This window comes from Monocercomonoides exilis, assembly GCF_001643675.1.
Source record: "Monocercomonoides exilis strain PA203 chromosome Unknown scaffold6-2077815, whole genome shotgun sequence".
Taxonomy (NCBI): domain Eukaryota; phylum Preaxostyla; order Oxymonadida; family Polymastigidae; genus Monocercomonoides; species Monocercomonoides exilis.
This window is the reverse complement of record NW_027150551.1, coordinates 790,892-808,143: the sequence shown is the minus strand read 5'-3', so window position 1 is coordinate 808,143 and position 17,252 is coordinate 790,892. Positions and strand designations below refer to the sequence as shown.

The 17,252-nt window shown below is 32.0% G+C and overlaps 3 protein-coding genes across 3 annotated transcripts; 1 reads left to right on the top strand and 2 right to left on the bottom strand.

Moving 5' to 3' along the window:
- Positions 1-4,249: 4,249 nt before the first annotated feature.
- Positions 4,250-8,549, bottom strand: MONOS_5993 (uncharacterized protein; the record flags this gene model as incomplete). The annotated part of the gene is made up of 9 exons (XM_067876189.1): positions 4,250-6,678; positions 6,808-6,937; positions 7,045-7,237; positions 7,383-7,557; positions 7,640-7,922; positions 7,977-8,149; positions 8,230-8,297; positions 8,347-8,422; positions 8,475-8,549. 9 exons carry the CDS (start codon positions 8,547-8,549, stop codon positions 4,717-4,719), a joined length of 3,135 nt encoding a protein of 1,044 aa, XP_067733796.1. The 3' UTR covers positions 4,250-4,716.
- Positions 8,550-8,862: 313 nt separating this feature from the next.
- On the bottom strand, positions 8,863-10,981 carry MONOS_5992 (uncharacterized protein; the record flags this gene model as incomplete). The annotated part of the gene is made up of 7 exons (XM_067876188.1): positions 10,283-10,981; positions 10,040-10,216; positions 9,737-9,931; positions 9,557-9,625; positions 9,278-9,350; positions 9,081-9,171; positions 8,863-8,947 (listed from the first exon to the last, which is right to left on the bottom strand). Exons 1-7 carry the CDS (start codon positions 10,940-10,942, stop codon positions 8,863-8,865), a joined length of 1,350 nt encoding a protein of 449 aa, XP_067733795.1. The 5' UTR covers positions 10,943-10,981.
- A 57-nt stretch (positions 10,982-11,038) lies between these two features.
- On the top strand, positions 11,039-13,545 carry MONOS_5991 (uncharacterized protein). The gene has a single exon (XM_067876187.1). It carries the CDS (start codon positions 11,058-11,060, stop codon positions 13,281-13,283), a length of 2,226 nt encoding a protein of 741 aa, XP_067733794.1. The 5' UTR covers positions 11,039-11,057; the 3' UTR covers positions 13,284-13,545.
- The last annotated feature ends 3,707 nt before the right edge of the window (positions 13,546-17,252 follow it).

Below are 17,252 nucleotides of genomic sequence, written 5' to 3'. Positions count from 1 at the left end.
CTGCCACACTTATCGGATGATTTGTTTTTTTTTTAAATATTACACGACGTGAAGATTCATTAATAAAAAATTTTTTCTGAAACTAGAATTAAAAAAAAAAAGAAAGAAAGAATTTCAACACATAATCTTTTTTGCAAGAAATGCAAAATAATAATATTTCTTTTTATCAATACATGACTCGTTCTTTTTGTAAAGTCGCAAATGTGTAATATTCAATTGATACAAAAATTTCATATCTTGATAAGAATTTTTGTTCCGGCACACTCCATTTCACAAGAATGGAAGATATTTCTTAATAATGCAATAATATTCTTACTTTTGTTGATTCGTGGGAGGGAATAGTAATTTGATCCAGAATTGATATTTTTTCTAAAAGTTTTGAAACAAACATTTATGTCATCAAAAATAATATCAAACATGATAAAAAAATCATTTGTTTTTTTAATTAATTTTTTTTTCAAATTTTCTGTAAGGTTCAATATTTCTGTGAAAAATTTTGAATTTAGGTGAAGCGACGAAAGTCACACACTTTCGTGACTGTAAGTTTTCCAAACTTCAACAATAGTTTTCTTGTCTTTTTCACATTCAAATGTTATGTTTTGTTTGTTATCGAAAGATTTGCCACGAAAGTGTAGTTTTCACAATTAACATAATTTGTGTAATTTATTGAAGTTTTGTTTTTTCAGCTCTATCTTTTTTCTGATGTTTAAAATATTTTTTCCCCTTTGAATTCATCAATTCACAAATTTGTTTTGTTTTATAATATTTTTGAAAAATGGTTTTTTTTTCCTTCAAGTATATTCAACAAACAAATTACAGAACTGATTTTTGTTTTGAATACTCGTTCATGAGCACTCAAAAATTATTACACAAATTAAAGAATTATATGTATTTCTTCAATGTCAGGTTTAACTTTTGTCACAATTGTTTTGTATAAAATATAAAAATGAAAAATATGAATAAAAAATGAAGAGAACATATTAAATAACAAGCACTCCGAAATAGTTGTTATTTCGAAAATAATCACCCATTTGTCACAAACAATTTTTTTTTATTTTTCAAAATTATCAACGCTTTTCGACACACATTCATTTTATCTTTTTTTTCAAAATCTCACATAAAATTGTTTGAAGCTATTTTTTAATTCGTTCAATGTCGAAGCGTTAAAAAAGGTATGTAACAAAAATTACTTTTTTATCATATGGGTGATTGTTATTGATATCGCAATATTTTATTCAAAAATTTCGGATGAATAAAATCCTTTGAATATCAGCAAAAGAACACAGAAAAGTGAAAAAGCTTGTTAAAAACGTCTTCATCTTTTATGAATCATAAATATAGTTTTTATAATTGTTGTGATGCTTTTTTCTTGAAAATGCAAAATCTCTTTCCAAAAACTAACAATCATTGAAAAATGAAAACACCGAAAAAAGTTATGTTTTCAAAAATAATTACCCATATCAGAATCTTACAAACATCATCTTTCATTTTTCAGTCCAATAAAATTGATCACGGTTTGAAAAAAAAAATGAAAAAAATGAAACTTCCACCACAGATTCATTATAACTTGAAAGAATTCAAAAATCAAAAGTTGAGGAATTTATTAATTCAATGAAACGCATTGACACAAGTAAATGGTCAGGCGTTATTGAGAAGAAACAGATGTTTCATCATATTTGAAGTACGAATGATTTCTCATATTTCAAATTAACGACATCCACAAAATGAAACCAATAATTCTCAAATTCTTTTTTTATTCGCTTGCCTTTAAAAACATAAAAAAAGTCATTTTTCCATTCACGGAAAAAAATTGCTTTTTGTTGCAAAATGTCTAACCTATAATTTTATTTTTCCAAAAGTTAAAATGTTGCAAAAACGAAATACACAAGATTTTTCATCAAATTTCATCAATATTTATTTCACTCAATAACTTTAAAGTTCGTATTGAGTTGGAATTTCACCATAAGATATAATTCAAATGAAAGGGGAAAAGAAAACCTAAATCAGATTTATTTTAATTTAATATCGGATATTTGTCACAAAATGTAGATTGCAACCCATTACATTCAAGTAACAGTTGCAACTGTTTAAAAAAACGAACAAAGTCTGTCTTTTTATTTATTTCTTGCAATTTTGTTATAGAATCTCCTTTGATGAAATTCTTTCAATCCAAACGTTTTCGAAAATTCTAGCAATCAATTATTACTGTAATTACAACAAGACAAAAAATATAATGTTGGCAGAACGCTTTTCAAGTTTGCACAAAAAAATAGAAACATTTAATAAGCTTTTCTAATAACTATTTTGATTATTATTGAAGAAATGATAACCCAACTGGAATATTTCAATGAAGAGGAGCAATTTAAGAAAATGGACGAGATCATTGAAATGACAGATACCATGAATAAGGAAGAGCTTAAATTGATAATAAGCAAAAAAACATTTAATGAACTTAATCGGTTAATTGCGAAAAAGAAACTATCCAATGATGATGCCATTTTCTTATTAAAGAGTATTGGATATTGCAGTTTTTTGCAAAACATTTATAGCGATGATTATAACGAATCTCTCCTATGTAAAAGATTCAACTTTTTAATTGCCGATGAAGACAAAAAACGAAATTTTAAAAACGTAACATTACTGACTGATCTTTGCATATGTCGCATTCTTTTTACCAATTCGAAATTAGATTTATACGCAAATTCTATGATTTCCTGCATGAGCTATCTGAGTCAAACCGCTTTTGATAAAAGTAAATATATAACTCAAAATGAGGTTGAAATGGCTTTATTGGCAATGTGCCGCCATAACCATTTTGAAGTATGCTTTTATATTTCTCTTTTAAATGAATAATTCTGTTATTTATGCACAGCCACATGGAAAAGCTGTCAATCTGAGTGCTTTGAAAGGTACAATTAATCGCCATCAAAATCGTCGCTATTTGACGCTTATTGCTTATCAAGCAGCCTTTCAGTTACTCGCCTTTAGATTAGACGATGACATGAGATTTTCAGATACAATCATTGGTGAAATGCATTTTGTGAGGGAGTCAACAGATGCTCTTGAAGAACTGGAAAGTTGCGTGAATTGGGAAAAAAAAGAAACAGGACTGAAATCCAATAAAGAAGCAATTGCAATCGAGAGATGGTGCTCAACGATCAATTTTGTCATCAAAAAAGCATGCATTTCCTCAGAAGAATGCGATTGGTTGGCTACATGCATTATTCAGTTATTTGAATTTGCCAGGAACAATTACAAAGATATTGTGGAGCAATGCATACAAATTATGGTTGAAATGACCACAACGCGTTGGACGTTTTATTTGGAAGATGTTTTTACAACCGAAACTGTTGATTCAATGCTGGAGGAGTCATGCAAATTTCCGTCTGAAGATGCTTTTGTGCAAAGTCATTTGAAATTTATGTCAAATCTTTTAATTTATCTGAAAAGTTATAACGATGAACTGAAAAAAAAGGAAAGATTTATAATCTTTAAAAAGAATGTTGTTGAAAAACTGGAAGAAGAAGGATACGAAGATTTGGTTATTTGCCACCTGGGGTGCAGCAATTGTGAAAAGTATTTTGCCACCAAATTTTAAGCAATACATATTGATGCTACTGTATTAAAATAGACCAATGATTAAAGATAATATTAATTCACTCATAAATGATTTTATCTATTTTATTTAAATTTTTATTTAATTTTTAACTTAGTTTTTATTTTTTTTTTTATTTTTTAATTTTTTGGAGTCATTTTCAAATCAACAACCCCTTTCAACCTTTTCACTTTGAATGCACATTTGTGCTTTATTATCACATTTTGATGCCTTTCTATACTTTTTAGTAATTTTTAAAAATTACTTTTTGAAAGTGAATAGGCGAACATTTTTTATTTATTTTACAGTTTATTGCTTCATTCTGTTATTTTATTTGTATTTGATTTTATATTTGCTTGCTTATTTAATATTTTTATATATTTTGTTGTTCCTTTTTAAAATCATTTTTTCGTTCTAGTTTTGCTCTGAAAATTATTGTTTGTGGGAATAGTTGAAAAAAAAATGGAAATTTTGATGGAATTTTCCAAACAGTTCAAAAATTTCATCAGACTTTTTTCAACTATTCCCAAAAAGAATAATTTTCTGAACAAAACTGGAACGAAAGAGTGATTAAAAAAAGGAACACACACTCTAAGATATCTTTATTGATATTTTTATTTTTTTTTCCCCCACCTTTTTTTCTTATTATTATTCTATCGTTTTATTTTGTTATTTTATCAAAAATTTTGGCATCTCTGAAAACTTTGAAAAACAATAAACACGACTACTGATTTTGTTTAAGAATTATAAGGATACAACTAAGGAAAAAAATTGTTCAGAAATCATAATTCCATTACACAGAAGGTATGCATGAAAGAACTAGTTTCCTAAAAAAAAATTATTAATCATAGAATCTCCTTAAAGATAGTCATCTTGCTCTTATAAGTCATATTACTAAAACATTCCCTGAAACAATTTATAAAAATTATAAAAATGTCAAAACATTTTAGAAAAAAACACAAAATAAACAAATGAAAACATTATTCTCCTAACAAATTAGTCAACGTTTTGGTAAAAAATGTAGGTAAATAATAAATAAATAAGTTAATAAATAAATGATTTTTAAAATTTACACATTTGACAAAAAAAGGTGAAAAAAAATCAGTTGTATGCTAAACAATTTACTGAGGTGGTGGCTGTGGATAATCAAATTCGACAGGATGATGCAGCGACTGCACAGCGGGTTCAGTAGGATATGTTACAGCACTTGCCACAACCATTCCATTTGTCACTGGTTCGACAGCATATGCCTCAACAGGAGCAGCAGCAGAAGCAGCAACAGGAGCGATGGGGTATGTAATTTCTGAAGCAATTGGATAAGTCGCTGGTGCTTCTGCAACAAGGAACGTGGCTGGCGCTGCTTGCTCAGCGGAGACAGGCTCAGCAGAAGCAATCGGTGCAGATTCAACCACAGGAGCAGGCTCAGCCATGATAGGAGCTGATACCACAGGCTCAGCCATAATTGGAGCAGTTCCAACAGGTTCGGCTATCATCGGCCCAGCTCCAATAGGCTCAGCTGGTGCAATGGGATATGCACTCCCAGGAGCAATTGGATATGTAGGCTGGGAGCTCTCAGGAATCGCTTCTGTCTGCGCCACAATAAAAGCAGGGTTCTCATACGTTTGATATGAAGACGATGAAGACGAAGAAGAAGATGATGAATCAGCCGAAGGAGGCGTCGGATAAGCAACCGAGTAGGAGTCCAACCCAATCACAAAGCGGCCATCCTGCGTCGTGGCTGGCTCAGCAGAGAACGTCACATCGTCGATACAGCCGAACTTCACATTCTCTTCCTGATTGTCGTCGTTGTCTGGATCGTCCACACCGATACCAAACCAGTTGAAGCGCCACGTCGATTTCCCATCCAGCTTGTCTCTCTGCCGCTGCGTCATCATCGCCCTCTTCACTTTCGCCTTGTTGCTGGCATCCACATACTTCTCTGCACCATCAGCATTTAAGCAGGCAATCTTCTTCTTCAGCGGCCTCACATGCTTCCGCTTCCCGTAGTATGAGTAATACTGATAATCTGCAATTGGCGTCGTATCGAGGCCGTCGATCTTTTTGGCTGTGTGCACATCTGGCTCGTTGTAGCACGGGTGCATATCAATGTAGCACTGAAGCACATCTTCAAACTTGGAGAATTTCTGCCCGAACGTCTCGTCCATCTCATCGTCCTTTTGCGCTTTGTTCTTCACAATGAATCCTCTCTTGCATCCCCAGTACAGCCACATGATAAATCTCCACAAGAGAAATGTTCCATAGCAGATGGCAAACACATAGCCGAACCAATAAGTCTCAAAGGTGTTCTCTTCAGGGTTGCTGTGATAAGAAAGCAAGACATACGACACGATGGTTGAGATGCAGTGGATGTGGATGGCATACTCGATGTAGTTGCACACTGTCAAAATCATGTCAAACGAGTACTGTGCAGGCGCCCTGTACCATCTCAGCAGATTGAACTTGTCAATCCAGAACTGCAGGGCAAAGTAGACTGCCAGGAACGGTACCACCACAGGCATGAAGGGAGATATCATCATGCCCACAAACACCGTCTTGATCATATGCGCCATCCGAATCTCGAGCGGCCACGCCGGCGGTTCAAATGCCTTGTTCACCTCATGCTGCGTGAACTTGTCAGCAAAGATGATGATTGGCAGGCGCATCACCCGCCCAACGATCTGTGTGAACTGCATGATCGACACTTTCGCCACATCTACAATGATAACCATCAGCAAGTTAATTGCCACCTCTTCGAACCAGATGTAGCTCATGAAGTACTTCGACCGCGACTCTGGCATCCGATCTTGGTAGGCGACTTCCTTTGAGTCGATGATCGAGAACAGCCATGTGGCAAACACACCCATCAGGAAATCAGCCACCCAAATGCGGAAAATCGAAGAGGAGACAAGAAGCGTCTGCGTCCTCCTCTTTGTAAATGGAGCCATCATCTTGATGATCATTGTGATAGCTGTTGAAAGAACTGTCACGACTAATGAAAGCACAAGTGAAAGAATAAGGTCGTTGTTTTTAGTCTTTAGCTCGTTGAAAAAGTGTGGGATGACAACACCAGCTGTAATAAATACCTGAGTTTATCAAAGAAGTGAATAACAATAATATTCAAAAAAAGAATAGAAAAACATAAGTTCAATATATTCAATAGAAGATAAGGTTAGCCACGAAAAAAAAAGAAGAAACATTGCAACATTTCATACCAAAGCAATGAGATCAAGAATAATAGTTCTAATAATGACTTCTGCCTGTCCTGTTCCCAGATTCTCAAATTTCACATCGCTTGGCTCAACACATGACTGCACACGAAGCAAATATTTTCCTTCAAATTTCCTGTAAAGCAGAAATGCAAACAGAAAAAGATTGTTGATATGTAATTATAAAAAAAACAAAGTACAATAATACAAATAAAATTCAGAACAATCCAATTTTATTCATACAATTCTTCAGTCATATTTGTGAGTGTGCCAAAGATGTTGTATTTGGACTCTGTTGTGTATCTGTAGGCGATGTCCTTCATATCCTTTGAATACTCAAACAGCACAAATGCAACGCCAGTATTCTTGTTGTCAGCTGGATTCCCCATCTTGTTTCTTTTCTTCAAAAGCTTCTGGATCGTTCCGCGATAAGAAACTGAATGAAATGGTTTGCCATTCAAAACATATACACAAGTAGATATTATTCACATAATACAAGAGAAAAGAGAAAAATTGAAAATTAAAAAAAAATTTTTTTTTGCATATAAAATGAAGATAAGCAATAAATGCCGCAATCATACTTGGATCTCTCTTCCATCCAATCAAACGAAGAAGCTTTCCAATGATTCCGCTCTGTTTTTCTTCGCCTTCGTGGTTTGAAAAATCTATAATACGCTCTTCATGAGTAAGATAGTTCTTGGCAAAGTGAGTGAGATTGGCCATTGAAGTATCTTCTGCTCTTTCTGCTGTGCGGAACTGAGAAACACACGTTTACAAGACACAAAACGTTATGTATATATATTTAATTATATCAAAGCAAATGTAAAACGCCTCAAACCTCTTCCACAGCTTCGTCAAGCTTAGCTTGATTCGGACCACACTTCGATACATCATAGCAAAGAAGTGCTGAATGAACTTGCGCGTTGAGCTTCTCAAAGTGATCAACAACACGCTTGGCATCTTTTAAATCTCGAGGAAGACCATCTACAAGCATTCCATAATCACCAGCTGACAAAAATTCATTATCTGCTTGATCTTCCACATCTTTCAAATTCGAACGCATGCATTTAACTCCAGCGAAAAATAAAATGCAAAAGAGGAGTTCTGGAATGAGGATGAATCTTTACATTATTTAAACTCTTTTTAATTTTCCAATGCTAAAAATAAATGCAAACTTAACTTTATTTGAATCAAGACTTTCTTCCCATCTGGCTTTTACAATATTGCTAGGAGTAATCCATAGCAACATATCTGTTGGATCCGGGTAGAAGAATGAAAATTGAGTGCAAAGAACCATTGTGGCAATGGCAGTGATTGTACAAAGACCAAAAATCAATGCCATGTGTTTCTTTCGGGAGCATCACATTAACATTGCATATCACATATATGTACATAAAAATGAAAGATATTAATAATAAAAAAGCAGACCATCAGAGAAAAATAGCATGCAGTTCCAGATCCAGCACCAAGCTTTTCCACAGCAGTCGATAATGGAACTTTAAAAACATAAAACCGATTAAACAGATAACAAACAAAATTTCAAACTGTAATTTTCCCTTCCCATTTCCCTTCCTTTCGTTATTTTCACAAGTTGTTTGCACATTGCGTAAGAACGAGCTTTCTAAACAAAGACAAAAATATTCACAATCTAATTTGCATAAACATATACTCACCTTAATGACACGCTTGCGCTTAAACTTTTTGTCTTCCTTTTCGTCTTTTAAACCCTCAAATTTTTGTGCTTTCATCTTTTAAAGATCTTACCCATCAACATATTTTAATTCTTTCGAAATTAAAAATTCTCCTATTTTGAAATCATTTGAGCTTATCATAACAATTATACAAATAAATTATTTTGATAAAAAAACAAATCTGTTTTCAAAAATTACTCTTTACAATTCCAAAAAAATTTTTATTAGTAAAAACCTTTACTAAACAAACGAAAGATATTGTTGAAAAGCAATAATATAACACAAAAACGTCAAAAAAATTGTAACTATATCAATAACAACAAGAGAATATTTAAACAAAGAAACCAAAAGCTGATAAAAATTTTCACGTTCATCCCTTTTTCAGACTTTTCTTTGTGAGCGTTGATTGAATATCTTCCTCCATTCTTGAAATCATTCTGAAACGCGAATCCAACCTACAATAAGCACAACCAAATCAAAAATCCGCATTTTTGGTATAAAAAAAGGATGATGAGCAAGAAAGAAACAATAAATATTATTCATAAAAGTGATTTTTATGCAAAGATAAAAGAAAGACTCATAACAAACTCTTGTCTTGCCCGTCTTTCGAGTGCCATCATTGACTTTTTTTGGTCTTCGAGGTTTCTTAACAAATCTGCTTCATCCTTTTGCTGCTTTGCTGAAGTTGATTATGAATATTATTAAAAATAGAAAATAAAGAAAAAATTATAAAAATGTTATTGAAGGACTTAAATAAAATCATATAAAGCTTAACGATCAAATACCATCTAAAGCAGCAAGAGTTCTCCTCTTTTTATCTTCCATTGCTTTCTGATACTCCTCTGCTTCTTCTGCTTCCTGTTGCATTGAAGCAATTATGAATTCACATAACCACAAAAATTCATTTCACATCGAATCACAAAGTTCGTTGGTTGAGAATTGATAAGCGAAGTATATGAAAAGATATTCATCAAATAAATACACATGAAATAATTGAGAATGCAAAGAAAAAAAAAAAAAATCCATGTCAATATACACTATTCAAGAATGCTAAATAAACATACAGCTTTTTTCAGTTCCTTTGTCAATGCTCCTGCTTCCTTGAATTTTTCACTTGCAGAAAGAACATCAATCTTAGCAATTCAAGGCAAACATTATGGCATTGCAAGAAGAAGAGAAGATTTTTGAATCAAAACAAATATTTTTTTTTATCATAAAAATGCTCAAAACTAAAAAAATCATACTTTTCTTTTTAAATCAAGAATAATTTTGGAAGGATGGAAATTTTCTGGATAAATTGGAGCATCTTGTATTTGTTTTCTCTTCTGCGCAGCTGCAGTTCTTAATTCTTTCAAACTTCTTTCTCCTTCCTCTTTCTGCGCATTAAATAAGGTTTTCCATTCAAACTCAAGCTCCTCTTTCTCAAATTGATATCTCTCCTAACAAACAAGAATTATTCAAGAAGGAATAAAATTTCATTGGAATAGAAAACAAGATAAAATAAACAATCGCCATTTAAAAATTAAGATGTCATAAACTGAACACACCAAAATTTGTTTCTGCCGTTCTGAATGAGCTCTCTTCAAACTTTGCGTCTTTGCGTCTTCTTTCAGCTTTTTTAATATTTCGATAGCTTTTTGAGCGTCTTCTGCTTTTGAGAATTCATACGTTTTCACTGCAATTTGCTTTCTTCGTTCAAATTCTTCGATTTGAGCATTTATTTCCTTTTAGGAAAAAAGAAATTGAATGTATGCTTTTGAGAAATTACACTTAACAGTTATTATTCATACTTCTTCACTCATTTCCGATTCAAAATTAAGTGATACAGCAGTTTCATCAACTTCTGCAATTTTATCTTGCTTAAAAGAACGCGTATTTTGTTTTGGAGTTGATAATGAAGTTGACGATTTCATTTGACGTGTTCTGGAAATTAAATTACTGCTTGTGCGAGGTCTAAATGATTTTTGCGATGACGGTTTTTTGGTTGATGTTATAGCTATTTCTGCGGCTGTTGAAGGCCTTTGATTTGAACTCGCACGATTCATTCTTGAATTATGAACAGATGTTTCAGGCCTTTTTGCAGATGCACTTTGCCTTTCAATTGCATAACTTGATGCACCTTCTGATCTGCATGTTGACGGAGTATGAATCGAACCACGTATACTTTCACTTGGCGAATAATAAGCTCTTGATGAAGAAAACCGCTTTGTTGGGCATCTTTGAGCTGATTTTGATTGAATAGTATGATTACTCTTAATATCTGTTTTTCTTACAGGAGTGCGTTTTTGTTTCACTGAGGAAATTTGCGGCTCATCATCAGGTGTCAATGGAGGAGATAAAGAAGCATCATCGAACCTATCTCGACCTATATGTCTTGAAGACTCACAGGTTTTGTACATCTCAGAATTGTGTTCATATTCTTTAAAATCTTGCGTAGAAATATACGACATTTCGTTGAATAAAATAAAAATTTTAAAAAATAAGATCGATATTTACCAAATTATCTTATTTTCCATGATGAAAAAATAAATATGGTCATAATCCATAATATTTTATCTTTTTTCAATGTTGTTGTTTTTATTCATATCTTCGTTATTTTTCCAGAATGATGCATCATTTGATGCAGATACAATGATCAGTGAAAAAAGGAAATCACTTCATGCTTCATTCAAGAATTTGCACTCGAATTCCCTGGAAAAAGAACAATACCAAATAAAGAACTTTCCAGCTGCTGATCTATCATCGAAAGATGCAGTACTGGAAACTATTGTGAAACCAAATGATGACACTTCAAATCGGATCTTTATTGTGAAGAATTCCTCATTAATCCTTGAGTCAGTTGCTCTTGCCGCAACTGGACTAAACACAATTGTTGATTTATTTAAAGATTCAAAGGTTGAAATCAAAGACTCTTCCATTCTTGAAAAGGATGCAGGAAAAATTTTGTTCTTCATGGAGGATGGGAATTTTGAAATAAATAACATTTCTATTGAATCATTTCAGAATCTAATATCCGCAGCGTCTTCTCTTTTTACAGGCAAGCTAGGCGGGAATATTCAAATGTCAAATTTAAAATTTGGAAATTTTGAGTTATTTCACTCTTATTTTTTGGAAAATTTTGGTCCACTGAGCTCTGTTCAAATGACAAATTGTTATTTTACCAATCTTTCAACACCAACTTGCAGCAATACGAAAACAAGCAACATTTATAAAGGTAATGATATTCAACAACTCACAGTTGAAGGATGCACATTTTCCAACGGAAATATTCATCCAATTGGGAATATTCTTCCAGATTGGGATGAAGTTTCATCATTCATTTTTTCGAATACTTCTTTTTCGAATATTCATCAACATCAAACAACAGAATCATCCAATAATAAGCGTAATTCAGTTTTTTATTCACTTGGCTCTTCGCAAACATCACCACACAGAAATATATCGTACTCATTTTGCACTTTTCAGCAAATGAGTGCAAAGAGAGGAAGCGTTTTTTGTTTCGCGCCAAAATCTAAAGATTCGGGTACAACAATTGTCGACATCAGTTTGTGCGATTGCAGGGTTATTGACTGCTGGGCCGAAGAAGAAGGAGGAGCAATAAATATTGTTGGAGAAAAAATGGAAGAAAAAGAAAAAGATGAAGATAATTTTTATTCCGCGTCTCTTTTCATCAAAAATTCGACTTTTCAAAACGTAAAAAGTAAATATGGTGGAGGAGGAGCCGTTTTCATACTTGATTGTGATGAATTTGTTGTTAGTTCTTCAATCTTTTCATATTGCTTCTGCGAAACATCAGAAAAGGAAGTGAAATGGAATGAAGAATCATTCACAAAGGAAGGAGGAGCAATTATTTGTTTTAATACAAAGGCAACAAGCATTACAAAAGCAGTGTTTAGCAATAATAACGCGGTTAATGGAGGAGCAATCAGCATTCACGTGAGTGAGAAAAGCTTGGACTTTTCAAACAAGTTCAGCGTCGAATTTACAGAATGCACATTTGTGAACAATACAATTCAGAACGGATTTTTAGATGTTCAACTTGATTCAAATGTGAAGATGTTGAATGAATCAGTCAAATTTGCTAATTGCTTGGACAATACAGAAGGTAAATCAGCAGAATTAGCAGGCTTTTGCCTCGATGAAAGTTGTGACGCAAAAGAAGTGCACAATGAATGGCTGGGTAAAGACAAACCAGCTGAAGAATCTCATTCCTTTTCTATTTCAGCATATTTTAAGCTGTTAAGATCGAATTATCGCAGTTTCAATTTGCGTGTTTCACCAAGCTCGGCAATGAGCTCTTCGTCGGATTCCGATCCATTGACGATATTGTCAATCTTTGTATGCTGTGTGATGGCTTTGACTTTTGTGCTTTTTTGCATTTTCATCACAATCAAAGTGTGCAACTACAAAAGACTGAAGAAGGAGCTGTTGGAAAAACAACAGAATGAAGAAGAAGAGGAAAAAGAAATGTTTAAAAAGAAAGAAAGGAGAGTGAAAAGAAGAGAGAAACTGGAAAGGAAAAAAACTGAACAAGATACGTCTATGATGAAAATGGGCAACGGAGCAGTTACTGAAACTTCCCTTGAAGAAGAGGAAGAAGAGGAAGAAGATTCGGATGAGGCTGAAAATTATGATTCTTCTTCTGTTCGGTTTGCTTCGTTCTTGTTAACATATCAGGGATTCGGCTCTTCCAAGCGCCAGTCAAAAGATAAAAAGGCTCAACCTTCGAAGTTGTCAATAACGAACGATCACATTAAAAGAGAGGCGCCTGTTGAAGTTGAATACTTTTGAAGCTATTTTGAATTGTTTTTTGATTTTTTTTTCAAACGATTCTTAAGAACTATCTTAGAATTATTTTCTATCTATTGTTGTAATTGTGGTTTATTAAAAAAAGTTATTATGTTTCTTACTCCTTTAAAAAAAAACCAAAATTTTAGAATCCATATAGTATTTGCCAATTTCTGATTTTTATTCTTCATTTTATCAGGAACTCCAATCAGTTTTGAAATTTATCGTAAATTAGAAAAGTTCGCAAAAAAGAATATGTTTTTGATTGATAATTTCATCAGTTTTTCTCACAATATCGTTACAAGTGAAAATTCATTTTTATGTCATCAAAACGAAAAAAAAAAGAATCTCTTTTTTATGAAAATTACGTTTTTTTTAATTATCGCTTTTATCGTATCTTTTATCTATGCTTGTTTTTTTTTCAAAATCGGTTCTAATATTTTATTCACAAAATAAGAAACTTCAAAACGAACTATTCAAAACAACAACAACAAATAAAAAAAGAAAAAGAAAAAGATATGAAAAAAATTTTTTTTTAGTATAATTCAAAATAATTTTATATTTTTTGAATTTTGTTCCACATAGTTCTTTCAAAGATTTTTTATCAATTTTGAATATTTTTGTATCTTATATTGCACGATTGTGTTTGAATAATAATCATACGATTGCAAAAAAAGTTTGGAACAAATCATTAAAATTTTCATAAACGAAAGAATTCTGTATCATTAAAAACGCTTTCCCATTAATTTTTCAAAAATTGTTCTTTTTTTTTTGGAAAGCGATTTTTGCTTGAAAGAATTGATTTCAGAGATAAATTCGCGATTTTAAGCTAAAATGAAATCTCAAGTTTCAGACATGAAAATTTAATTTTGCAGAAAATGAAATATGAAAGGCAATTTGCTTTTATTTAAAAAACCTGAAATGTGTTTTGCATAAAGTATATATTTGTATTTCTATCATTACATAAACAATTTTTTAGTTTTTGCTTGTTATAGAGATTTTAAAATCAATGGATTTGCTTTTGACAACGAAAATTTTGAGAAATTGAATTTTTCACATGATTTGTTCGAATCATGGAGATAATAATGCTCATCATTTATATGCTTACAACATGATTACATTTATTTTCTTTGATTTGAATCGTCTATAAAAGATTTCCAATTTCAAAAGGCAAATTATTTTTGAACGAGATATTTTCGTGTAACAAATCCGAAAGATGGATATTGGACTTTCTGAAGAGAGTCTAAGCTCCATAAAGAAGAGGCATTATACTTGAAAAGTGAATACAATACATGGACAAAATATTTTAACGATAGAAGACGAAGACGAAGACGAAGAAGAGAAAAAAAAAAATTGAATCCAATTTATAATTGATTCAAACGCTCGACAAGAGGCATCAAACAACGCTTCAAACATGGAGAAGCTTGCGGAAAAATGACAAGGGGCTTTTAGAAATGAAAAATGAACCGCCTTTATACACTTTAAATGTGGAAAACGTTCAACTTCTGAAATAGGGCTATAATTTTATCTTGACCTTTTTTCTTTATCTAGACCTTTTTCTTTTTTGCCTTGTCAGCAGCTATGCACAAGCCTGCGATAAATAAAAAATAACCAGAAATGTTTGAAATGTTTTATTTTCCTTATTCTGTATTTTTTTTTCAATATTTCATGTTTCACAAAAAGATCGAGGATTATAATAATTTTATGTTTTGATCATTGACTTGCTGCTATTCCAGCGAATATTTTTTATAAGAAGTTTTCAGCTTTCATATCATAATACATTGTTTCTTTTTTATAAGTTAAACTTGTTTATAACTTTCTCAACTTATTTTTTTAACACATTTTCTCATTTCATACATTTTTTTAAAAAACACGATTTCAAAGACATGCATCCATTTGTTTTAAAATTTAATGAAATGAAATAAAAACAAATTTGAAATGAAATGATATCTCAAAGAAAAAACATTAAAATATTTGGATATGACGAACAATTTTCAGATCAAAATTTTTATATGTTCTGCCATTTCGCTTCAAATTCTTGTTCAATTCTTTTTCATTTCAAAATTAAACAAAAATACACAATCAATAACACCTTATTTTTATTTTTCATGTGATTAAAAATTTACACAAATTCATATTTGTTCCGAAAATCGTGTTTTAAGCAAAAACAGTGAAATGAGAAAAAAAGGTTAAAAATTTAATTGAAAAAGTCAAAAACAGGTTAAAATAATAATATAGGAATGTAGAATTGTGATGCTGTGGCTTAAAACGTTCATTATGAAATATTCGCTTCACGGCCAGCAAGTCTTTGATCTGGGTCCTAAAATATTAAAAATTTAAATATTTTTTTGAACATAAAAATATCAAAAAAATTTTTTAACAGAATTCTGAAAAACAAAAATATCAAGAATTCTATTTATTTTGTTTTTGTTTTAAGCCTTTTCACAAATCAAAAAAGCAAAAATAAGTTTCAAAAAAACAGGGTCGAGATAAAATTTTGAGGTCAAGATAAAATATGCACCCTATTAATGAACATGAGTCACAAAAGCTTACAGAGAAGCATCAAACAAATAAATGCGCTTTGGGTGAGAAAGTGAGAAAGAAACCAGGGAAAGAGGAACTGAAAGATGAGAAATTTGCTGAGGTGTGAGCATTAAACAAAGTTCGCTGTTCTTTCTTTCACATTATATTTTCTTCCTTTCCAGCAAAATTCAATTATTTGTTCTTGAAAGTTCATTAATATTTATGTTTTGACCTTTGATTTTGAAATTTTTATCTGTGAAACTTGAGAAGTGTTTTATCAATGAGCAATTCTATTTATGTGTGAATTTTAAATACCTTTCCATCTTCATTCATAAGATTGGAACAAACATTAATTATTATATTTTACATAATTTTTATCTTCATTTTCATTGTCTTTCTTTCTTGTTTTTCTGATTATTTTATTGTTTTAGCTCCCCACGAAATGTGCAATTACTTGAACAGAATATTTATGTTCTTTTGTGAGCATAACTCTTTTTCCGTCTGGTATTTTGATAGTTTTAGAAAGTGAGTTAAGCAAGAGATGAGAACCGATTTCTGAATCTGTGGCTATCCAGTTTCAAAGTTAGCCTTTCTCATGTTTTATCCACTTCTGTCACTTAACGAGATATAATCCAACAAGGGCGCACAGAACAAAAAAAAAAAAATTAAAAATACTCAATAACAGCTGGATTATCCTGGAACAAGTGTTGAAGAATCATTCCTTGAGAAAATATGTAGGCACTTCAATGAAAGCCAAAATCTGAAACATTCCGAAGGACTGAAGAAAAGAAATGCAAAGAAAAGCCGGAAATATTCAAGTCCACGCACATTTGCGTGAGGATACAGATTTACAGAGAGCATGAAAGAGAAAGAGAGAAAGCAAAAAAAGCGAAAATCTTATTTAGGCATTATGAAACACACAGGATAAATGAAGGTGTTTATTTAAATATGGGTGGAAGGAATATTCAAATTGCGAAGGGCAACATGATGATATTGTTTTTGCTGTTGCTTATGGATGAATCAATGCTGGAATGTAGAAATAAAGATAAAGATAGCGATGAACCAAACAAGCATGATGAACTTAATGATAATTCGCTCCAAGTGAACATAAGAAAAGAAATGCTTCTTTGCTGTCTGCAAGAGGAAACAGAAAGTGAAAAATCTTTTTCAAACGAGGTGGCAGGAAATCTACAGACGAAAAGAAGCCAGGTGAAGTGGCATGTGTCTTTTCTGAATTCTTCTGTTTCGATGAAGAATTTTGGTATTTTCAACATAAAAGGGAGAATTTTTGATATTCTGGAAAGTTCTTCGATGGAGTTGCAATGCTGTTCAATAGAGGCCGAAACGGGAAATGTTTGCGAGGTGTGGTGTAGCAGGAGCAATGTCTGCATGAAAAACATCACGATCGAGAATTCAAAACAGAGCTGCACTTCGAGAACAGCTGCGCTA